The sequence below is a fragment of the Oryctolagus cuniculus genome, chromosome 1 (genome assembly GCF_051225735.1).
Source record: "Oryctolagus cuniculus isolate XC-2025 breed Fujian yellow rabbit chromosome 1, ASM5122573v1, whole genome shotgun sequence".
NCBI lineage: Eukaryota > Metazoa > Chordata > Mammalia > Lagomorpha > Leporidae > Oryctolagus > Oryctolagus cuniculus.
Window position 1 is genome coordinate 189,167,924 of NC_142867.1, and position 10,668 is coordinate 189,178,591.

Consider the following 10,668-nt stretch of genomic DNA (forward strand, 5'->3'; position numbering starts at 1 on the left):
TTTGAGTGTGGATCTGCTTAACATTTCCAAATTCCAACTAACGCACACCTGAGGAGGCAGAACGTGAAGGCTCAAGTATGCGGGTCCCTGGAACCTCCATGGGAGACCCAAGCTGAGTTTGGGTCTGATTTCATCCTGACCCAGCCAGGGCACTTATCGGTATTTGAGGACCAAAACAATGGCTGCAAGGTCTCTATCTTTGTCTCTGTCTTTCAAATAATGAAAATTTAAAAATATTTTTTCTGAAAAGTATTTGTTGAAACACATATAAACTAAACACTTTGTTTGGTTGCGTCTTTCAATTTCTTCACAACTGGCCTGGCGCAGTCCTGGTGATTGTGGCATTTTTTAAAGAGTAAACCAAATTTTAATTAGCATAGTTTATGGTAAATATACTCTTTCTCTTCACAAAATCTAGGCTGTGAATCAAAATAATATAAAATTATTACATGTGTACACCCTAGAACACATTATTGTTGCCAAACTTCTTGAACACTTTAAACATGAAGAATATTTGAAAACATATTTTATCTTGCTTAAATATTCTTAGATACGGTTTTGCCAATTTATGTGTATTTCCATCATAGAACTAATTGTCTTCACAACAAATACTTTTAAACATTATAATGCATTGTTCACCTATTGTATTAATTTCCTCTGTTTGCTTATACAAAGTGAAAAATGCCACCTCATTCAAAATTTACATCTCTCCGCTAATACTCATTTAGTAGTAAGGCTTGGCATTGTGGTCACCTGCATCCTATATGAGTGCTAGTTCTAGTCCAAGCAGCTCTATCTCTGATCCAGCTCCCTATTAATGTGCCTCGGAAAGCACTGGAAGATGGCCCAACTATTTGGGCTCCTGCGCTCAAACTGGAGATCTAGAGGAAGTTTCTGGCTCCTGGCTTTGGCCTGGCACAGTCCTGGTGGTTGTGCCATTTGGAGAGTAAACCAACAGATGGAAGATCTCTCTTGTACCCTCTCTCTCTCCTCTCTGCAATTCTGGCTTTTAAGTAAACAAATAAATCTCTTTTTTTAAATGTCATTTAGTATCAAAGTAGAGAAAGTAAGGAAAGTGTGAGTAAAATACATATTTATAATTTTCATGTATCACTAACGGAGCTCTTACTTTGAGGCATGCTATCTGCTTCTATTACCTCAATAGCATTTTTAGAGTATTTGAGGGGGCACTTTATGTTCATGTTACTGATAAGAAAACTAAAGTTTAGAGAGACTAATTTAAACCGAAAGCTGCAGTTAAATATCAGTAGGACAGATATACTTTCTGATTCTTCAACACCTACTGCTCCTAAAAAAAAAAAAAAAACTGGTCTCTTTTGTCTTTAAAAAATAAATTGAAATAGGATTTTCACATACCTTCTCATATATGTTGGCCACAGATGATTTCAATATTCACAACTGAATATGAATTAATTTAACACAAAATGTAAAGTGTCTTCAAAATTTAAATTCAGAAGAATCACGAAATTAATTTTATTAGACTTAATTTTATAAAAAATATTTGGAGGCTGGCACTGTGGTGTAGCAGGTAAAGCCACCACCTGCAGCCCTGGTATCCCATGTGCCAAATCGAGTCCTGGCTGCTCCACTTCCGATCCAGCTCTCTGCTGTGGCCTGGGAAAGCAGTAGCAGATGGCTCAGTCCTTGGACTCCTGCACCCTCGTAGGAGACCCAGAGGAGGCTCTAGGCTCCTGGCTTCAGATGGGAGCAGCTCTGGCCATTGTGGCCAACTGGGGAGTGAACCAGCAGGTGGAAAACCTCTCTCTCTCTCTGCCTCACCTTCTCTCTCTGTGTAACTCTTTCAAATAAATAAATAAATCTTTTTTAAAAATTTGTACTATAATAAGTATTTTAAACTATTGGAATATGCTATAAAGATATTTTTTTTTCCGCTAACAAGTCTACTATTTTCCACCCTTGTTTCTTATCACTATGCACTCTCCTATATATAGAATTTTGTTGGGGTTCAGAAAACAATGCCCCAAAGTATGGTGCTTTGCCATGGTGAGTGCTGTGAAGTGAAGGACACTGGAAAGGCCTCGGAAGGAGCCTCTGATCTCTTACTCTTCTTTCCTGCTCCCTCTATATCCCAAAGAAGGTCACGTAAACTAGAATTCTCTTTTCTCCCAAGGTGGGTCATAGAAACTAGACCCCCCCTCCCCCCAAGACAAACAATCTAGAAATGCAATGCTAACCTTCTCCTGCCTTTCTGTGCAGGAGTTGGCCATAAAGAAATTCTCTGACCTAACTTTTCTGAGAGTAGGTTATGAGCCCTTCATTTCAGAAGGGGTCCTGCCCCACACCTGGGGGGAATGTTGCACAGACAGGACAGACACAATCTTGGGGTTGGGCATCTGGAGCAGCAAGTTAGCCACTTGGGACACCCAGATCCCATATATCCGAATGCTTCCGGCTAATGCATCTCGGGAAGCGGACAATGATGGCTCGAGTCCTTGGCCCCCCATAACCCCCTTGGGAGACCCGGATGAAGTTCTTGCCTCTGGCTTCTGCCTGACCCAGCCCCAGCTCTTGATGTCATCAGGGAGTGATCCAGCACATGAAAGATCTCTGCCACTCTGCCTTTAAAACACAAACGAATAAACAGTTTAAAAAGATTGTACACGACTGCTAATGTTTAAAAAAGAAGAATCAGCCCTGTGTTTCCTCAGTCCCTTACCAATAAGTCATCTACTTTTTGTTCGATCCGTTTCCATGTGGTTGCCCATTCTTCACTGCACCCTAACCATTAAAACCAGACGTTTTTACCAGGTCTTCATTTCTGAAGTTCTCCATGTCACCTGGAACTGTTAGCCTTTTCTCCTGGTAACCTTCTGTTCTAAGAGTGCCTCCATAACTCTTAGAATGGCTGAGGATGGCATTCTGCTTCTCCTATTGTTATCACACACAACCCTATCCTCTTCACTACCTAGTAGGCAAAGGCTTTCTTAGATGTGATCAACTCTCATTGTTCTTTTTTGCCACTAGAATCACAATTGAGACTTAAATCGTTTTGTGGGCCTTTGATGTAGAAATAACTGTCAATTTCTTAGAAGCTTGTAAACAGCCAACTATGCATGGATTAAGCGCTAATGTCAAATCAAAAATGTAATAAAAATAGAACGTTTACACTACTTAATCTTGATTATCTTTAAAGATAAAAAAATTTAAAAACAAAGTCAAATATTTAAAATGTGAGATACGAACTTACATGTACATATAGTAAAAGAAACGAAGATTCTAACACACTTCAAATAATAGAATAAAAGGGAGGCTTTTAGCTAATTTCTAATGTAATATTTATTTAACAATCCAAAGGATCACCTATAGACAGATACCTTAAAAATTCTCCGGGGCTAAACAAAGCAGTATATATTAGATATATACAGACTGAAGTATGGGGCAGACACGAACTCTTAAATTATAGCTATCATCTTTTTTTTTTTTTATAAAAAGGTGGTATTTTATAGGATAGCCAAGTAATACCGACTTAGAAAGGCAAATACTCAAAATGTTGGCCACATTAAGAGGCAACAGCTGGAGGTTTTAGGAGTTTGAAGTATAAACCACAAACTCATTCCACTCAAAACACCAAAACTGGGGAGAAAACACAACAGGCCCTTACGCCACCTCAAAGCAGGAGTTGCGAGGTGCTCACTGGCACCCAGTTCTCGCTCAACCCAAACCAGCCCCAGCGTGGCCAGGCTTCCCTCCACAGAAACCGGCGGCGGCCAGGACAGGTGCTGTGTTCACGGGGCGGGGGAGCTGCCCGAGGACTGGCGCTGGCCGGCTCCACGGCCGCGGCCAGCACCAGGCGCCGCCCGGAAGTGTCCGCGGGCAGGGACGCGGGGCGGGAACGCACAGCCGTCCAGAGTCTCCGCGGGCGCGGAGGAGGAGGGGCCCCGCGAAGCCCCGCCTCCGCCCGGCGCCGGCCTCGGGCTACAGCCAGGGCCCCGAGGGCTCCGGGTCGGGGTCCCGCAGAGGCGGCTCCTCCTTGTCCGCGCGCGGGCGCGGTCCTCGCTGCTCCAGGTGCAGCTGCAGCAGGGCCCGGCGGTACATGGCTTCGAGCTTCTCCAGCCGAGCCCTCAGGGCCCTGGGGCTCCCCGCCTCGTCCTCAGGGTCGCCGCCTCTGGCCCTCGGGTTCGTGCGGGCCTCTTCGGGGCCTGGGGTCGCCTCCGCGGGCGCCCAGTCGCCGCCCTCGCCTGGGAACCGCAGAGCCTGACGGAAGAGGCTGCGGTTCTCGCGCTTCAGCCTGCGATTCTCAAGCCGCAGCCGGGCGTTCTCCTCGCGCAGCCGCGCGTTCTGCCGGTCCCGTTCGTCCCGCGCGCGGATGGCCTCCAGGTGGCTCGCAGCCAAGTCGGCGAACCGCTCCTCCAGCTGCTGTCGGGCGCCGCCCGCACGGCCTCGCCACCCCACGCCGCCGCTGTTGCCGCCACCCCCACGAACTCGGCCCGGGCGGCCTGGCCCACGGCGGTCCCCGCCGCTGCCGTCCCCGCCGCCGCAGCTCCCGCACCTGGTGGCGCCACCACGCATGCGCCACATCGGTCCCGTCCCAACGGCGCGGTGGGGCCGAGGGGCCGCGCGCCGAGGCGCGGGCGAGTTCGGGGCCCGGCGGGGCAGCCCGGGCGGCGACGGCGGCGGAGGAGGAGGAGGAGAAGAGGTGGCGGGCGGTGGCTGCTGGCGTGAGGCCAGAAGAGGCCGGGAATTTGCCCGGGCTGAGGCGTGTCCTGTCTCCTGTGGTGGAGCTGTCCCCGGGGGCCTGCTGTCTGCGAGCCCCGAGCACACACACGGCCCCCCGGGAGCGCTGGGCTGGTCAGCGCTCCGGCGGCGCGTGGAGGCGCGAGTATCCTCTGCTGGCTTCTGCCAGGGCGCTTCCGTGCAGGCCTGGGCACCACGGGAACCCGCCGGCCTCGCCCCTCTCTTGAGCGCAACCGCCGGTGGTTACTTGGCTGTTTTACATGGCAATCCCAAATCGAGTGAGAGTAACGTGATAAATTCTGGGAAAAAGCTGTGAGGCAAGTTGGAAAACTGGAGGTTACTTACTTTAAAACCGGACGGTTGGACCCATCCCTGAGCTTAATAAAACATTGATCGCGGTTGGGGATGAACACCTGTCGTGAGGCGCGCAAGTGGGAAACGGGAGTTCTGCAAAGAGTAGAGGCAGTTCCCAAGCTAGGAAAATTTGGAGCACTGTGGAAACTGGCCTTAGTCCAGTTGCTCAGGCTGTTCCCCAAAACCTATGAAAATCAAGCTGTGCCCCCATTCACTCACGAAATTGAATACTCGGTAATTTCTGCAATGTCTTGGGACAAATGGATATGACTCACTGAGTGAATCACATGTCTCGTTTTCTGAGGGCCTCAGCCTACAAAGTCACTGGATTATTGTAGAGTAAATTAAAGATTAGGTACTGACTGACGCCAGAATCGCGTGGGAGAGAGGTGGTAGCAAGACATTACATTTTAAACAAGTTTCCAGGTACTTCTTAGCTTTAGTAAAGTCTGCAAGGACCACTGGAGAAAGCAAATGAAGAAGAGCTTATGCGAATCCCGGTTTACAGGTTTGGGGTTTTCATTGAGGAATATAAATAAAAATAAGTAGGTGGGAAATACAGTTAATATTGTGTACTTTGATTTTGCTGAGTAAGAGCCTAAAATCTCACAAATAAAAATCTACCCTCAACTGTCACTGTCATTTCGTGGAATAATAATAACAATAACAACAACAACAACATGGAATTTCAGAATTTCAAAAGATGCAAATTTAATTTCTTGCAAGGCCATATTTTATCTTTTAAGATTTTATTTGAGAGGTGGAGTTACAGACAGAGAGGAGAGACAAAGAGGAAAGACTTCTGCCGCAATGGCCAGAGCTGGGTTGATCTGAAGCCAGCAGCCAGAAACGTTATCCCCGTCTCCCATGCGGGTATGGGGGCCTGAGCACTTGGGCCATCCTCTACTGCTTACCCAAGTACATTAGCAGAGAGCTGGAGCCGAAGAGGAGCAGCTAGGACTAGAATTGGCACCCATATTGGATGCCAGTACCACAGGTGGTGGCTTAACATGCTATTCCACAGTGCTGGCCCCCATATTCTTTAAAAAACAGATTTATTTAGGGGCCTGTGCTGTGACCAATTGGGGAGTAAACCAGGGATGAAAGACTTATTTTATTGTTTGAAAGGAAGAGTTACAGAGAGAACTATTTGCTGATTCACTTCCCAAATGGCCTCAAAACCTCAGCCAGGCTGAAGCCAGGAACCTGGCACTACATCTGGGTCTCCCATGTGGGTACAGGGCACTACATCTGGGTCTCCCATGTGGGTGACAGGAGCCCAAGTATTTGATCTATCTTCTGCTGCTTTCCCAGGCAGGTTAGTAGGGAGCTGTAGGGAAGTGGAGCAGCCAGACTCAAAGTTGTGCTCATATGGCATGCCAGTATTGCAGGTGGCAGATTAACCTGCTGTGCCATAGCACCAGCCCCAGAAAGGTCCACATTCGCTATTCCCATTAGTCGTGGACACTGAAAACTTTGTTAGGATGGGAACTGAGTTTTCTATGGACTGTTGAACCAAGATTTTTTTTTCTTCTTGGTACAAATAGGGAATGCGGGAGAAAAATGGTCTGGTATGGAAGGAACAACAATTAGTTCTCATGTTTAGACATGTCAAATTTTAGGGACCTGTGGAATAAGAAGGTAGATATGCCTCGTAAACTGGAGAGAACACTGCATTAGAGAGATTCTCTTACCACGTGGATGTTATGAATTGAGTACTGTGTTTTATTTTTGTTCAACTCAACTCTCCCTACCCTCACATTTGTAAATCTAGTATTTTCTCTGCACGGATTCCTGTATTAAAGTTACTATTTCCCTTGTAGAATGTCTTCTAGATTTTTGTAACTAATTAATGAATCATAAGGAGGCTTCCTAAACAATTTGGGCCCTGGTTGCAAGAGAAGGACCTTTTGCCTTCCTCACTATGTTACACCCAATCCCTAAGTACACACTTTTGTCTTGATAACTTAATGAGCTAATGTGAAATGCTAGGGAAAGTAAGTAAAACTGATTAAGCAGAAAAAAGATCCAGTAAAATTGCCATTCTGTTTGACATATTTTAATAGTAGCTAATCTGATTATTTATATATGCTCCCAAAAGGCAGAATCCATTAGTACTACCACTGTGAGTCAGCCAGATTGCATATATAACCATTTTATTAAAGGAAGGGAGGAAGAATTTGAGAGAAGGAGAAAAGGGAAGAGAGGAAGGGAAGGGGAAAACGGGGAAGAAAAGAAAAAGATTATTCAAACAAAAACTGTGAATAAAGTATGAACATTATCTTGCCTGGTAATAAACACAAGGTCGCCATATGGTTATGAGTAGTTTTATCAACCTTCCTAAGTAGAAGATAGAGACAATGTAACTTCTAAGTTGAAAGAGCCTTTGAGACAACAGAGTGACTAAAATAATCACAGAAACTTGCTGATCTGTATTTAAATTAACTCAGAATAACATATAAAGAATTGTGTATCTGAAGATGAACATTGGATTTGCTTCTAAAGATGATACCACGAAAGTTATTAAAATACAATGTCCTTCACACTATAGTTTTTAGTGATACACATATGAAAATATTAATAGGCAAATGATATATGTTATTTCATATATATGAGAGCTAAATTAAAAATAGGGAGAAAAATTATAGAACTGAAAAAATTCAGGATGAGTTAATGGGCCAGAATAATCTTTGTAAGACGAAAATATAGAAAAATATAGAAATATAAGCTATTAATTAGAAAAAATAATCAAGATACCCATGCTTCCCTCAGAATAGGAGCTCCCCAGCAATAATACTGCTTGTTTGCCAGATGGAAGAGTTCAAAGGTTGTAGGGTGCTCCTTCCCTGACATCGTATTTATCATCATTTAAGTTTTCTTACTCACAACAAAGAGGTAAGGATTCTCCTGTAAAAACTTAAGTTTTAGCAACAAAAATAATTTTAAAACTCTAGTTCATTATGAAATTTGGAGTGAAAGAGCAGAAAAATACAAGTAGGTCATTTGAAGTGCTTGGTTCTGTCATTTCCTTGAATTATCGATCCACTGCCACCACCACCAGTCCTCCTTTCCCATTCTCCTTGTTCCCCCTTCCTCCTCCTCTTTATTTTATTAAGGGAACTGTTTATAAGCATTTTCTTCTCCAATCCTCCCCCCACATACCCAGTGCCCACTCTCTAATCATTCAACAACTTAAATCTCACTTTAAAAAATTATTCTGCCTTCTATCTTAGGTAAGAGGAAAAAAAGCGGAACAGATGAGGTTACAGTCATCATACTTTTTTAAAAAACATTGTTGGCTCACTTGGTTAATTCTCTGCCTACGGCACCAGCATCCCATATGGGCGCCAGGATCTAGTCCCAGTTGCTCCTCTTCTAGTCAAGCTCTCTGCTGTGGCCCGGGAAGGCAGTGGAGGATGGCACAAGTCCTTGGGCTCCTGCACGCGCATGGGAGACCAGGAAGAAGCACCTGGCTCCTGGCTTCGGATTGGCGCAGCACCGGCTGTAGCAGCCATTTGGGGAGTGAACCAACGGAAGGAAGACCTTTCTCTCTGTCTCTCTCTCATTGTCTATAACTCTATCAAATAAATAAATAATTTTTTTTTTTTGACAGGCAGAGTGGACAGTGAGAGAGAGAGAGACAGAGAGAAAGGTCTTCCTTTGCCGTTGGTTCACCCTCCAATGGCTGCCGCGGCAGGCGCGCTGCGGCTGGCACACCGCGCTGATCCGATGGCAGGAGCCAGGAGCCAGGTGCTTTTCCTGGTCTCCCATGGGGTGCAGGGCCCAAGCACTTGGGCCATCCTCCACTGCACTCCCAGGCCACAGCAGAGGGCTGGCCTGGAAGAGGGGCAACCGGGACAGAATCATAAATAAATTGTTTTAAAAATTTATATGAAAGGCAGAATTACAGAGAGAGAGAGAGAGAGAGAGAGAGACAGAGAGAGGTCTTCGATCCACTGATTTACTCTCCAAATGACCACATGGCCAGGGCTGGGCCAGGCAGAAGCCAGGAATCAGGAGCTTCTTCTGGGTGTCCCATGTGGGTTTAGGGATCCAAGCACTTAGGCCATCCTCTGCTGCCTTACCAGGAGCATTAGCAGGGAGCTGAATTGGAAGTGCAGCGGCTGGGAATCAAACCAGCGCCCATATGGGATGCTGGTGCTACAGGCCATGGCTTAACTCACTATGCCAAAATGCCAGCACCCATCATATTTCTTAATATAATGCCTCTATCCAACAACTTTGTAAATATTGCAGTTGAGAAAAGCTGTATCTGCAAATTATAATGAGACTGGGTTTTGCCCTGTACTTTATATGTATGTATATCTCAAAACCAACTTTGAATGACAGCTGTTGAATTTATTGTCCCTTTTCCTCTATCCTCCCAATAAAGGACACTTGCTTGAAGAGGCCTTGAGAGGTATGTGTGATTGTGTGTGTGTGTGTATGTGTTTATGTGTGATGTGTGTTTATTTCCCAAATCCCATTTGATTTCTGAGATTATTTTATTGCTATACTCATTTAACTCTCATTTCCCCATTTTGAATCACTTTCCTTTTGAAGTGAGTCATACAATAAGGTAATTTGTGGCATCTTCACAATGGAACAAGTCGTCCTACTTCCAGTTTCTTTCTATTGTCTCTCTCCTTAAAACAGCCTATAACATCTCACCAAATGCATTTTGGAAAATAGTTTTGATCAAGTCTGTTTACATAACAATGTTAAACTCCTTAGTCTGACATCTAAGGTCACCCATAATCTGCATGCCCGTGGTATTTCATGGTTTAAATTTCACTTCTCCTCTGCTGTTCTATAAACTTTCCTACCAAATCCTTGTACTCTTTTGGCATAGGGATTGTTCATATTGTACCTACCATGGACTGAATTCTATCCCTTCAAAATTCATGAGCCAAGGCCCTGATCTACGTTATGATGGTATTTGGAGGTGGAGCTTCTGGGAAGTAACTAGATTTGGATAAGATTATGAAGGTAAATGCTTCATGCTAACATTAGTGCTCTTATGAGACAAGACCCAAGACAGCTTGTCTCCTATTTTTCTCTCCAACATGTGAGGACATAGAGAAAAGGTAGCTACCTAAAAGATAGCAAGAGAGCCATCACTGGGGAATTAAATAAGCTAACACTTTGATCTTGGACTTCTCAGCTCTGGAACTTTGAAGAATAAATGTTACAGTAGCCTAAGATTATACTAGTATCTTTCTTTTTTTCTCATTTGTCTGAATTGTAAGGGCAAAATTTGAATCCCACTGTTCTATTTTCTGCTGTAGCTCTCAACTCCAGGAGCTTTTTCCCTTAATTTTTATTTGCTGATTGGAGAAGCACAGAGAGAGAGAACTCCCATCTACTGGTCTTCTCTCCAAATGATTGCAACACTTAAGGCTGGATTTTGGCCAGGGCTGATGCCAGGAATGTAATCCAGTTCTCCCATGTAGATGGCAGAAACCTATCACTGCTGTTTCCCAAGGTTTGCCTTACCAGGAAGCTGTAGTCGGGTCCTAGAGCTGGGTATCAAATCCAGGTACTCCTAAGAAGGGATGTGGACATCTTAAATACCAAGCTAAATGCCCATCTAGTTTT

The 10,668-nt window shown here is 44.8% G+C and overlaps 1 protein-coding gene across 1 annotated transcript; it reads right to left on the reverse strand.

Annotated features, from left to right (window-relative positions):
* Window positions 1-3,823: 3,823 nt before the first annotated feature.
* Window positions 3,824-4,684, reverse strand: TUSC1 (tumor suppressor candidate 1). The gene has a single exon (XM_002707958.6). It carries the CDS (start codon window positions 4,558-4,560, stop codon window positions 3,958-3,960), a length of 603 nt encoding a protein of 200 aa, XP_002708004.2. The 5' UTR covers window positions 4,561-4,684; the 3' UTR covers window positions 3,824-3,957.
* Between the last annotated feature and the right edge of the window lie 5,984 nt (window positions 4,685-10,668).

Excerpts from the sequence above, each read along its gene's own strand:
- TUSC1 (XM_002707958.6), bottom strand. The coding sequence starts at position 4,560 with ATGTGGCGCATGCGTGGTGGCGCCACCAGGTGCGGGAGCTGCGGCGGC.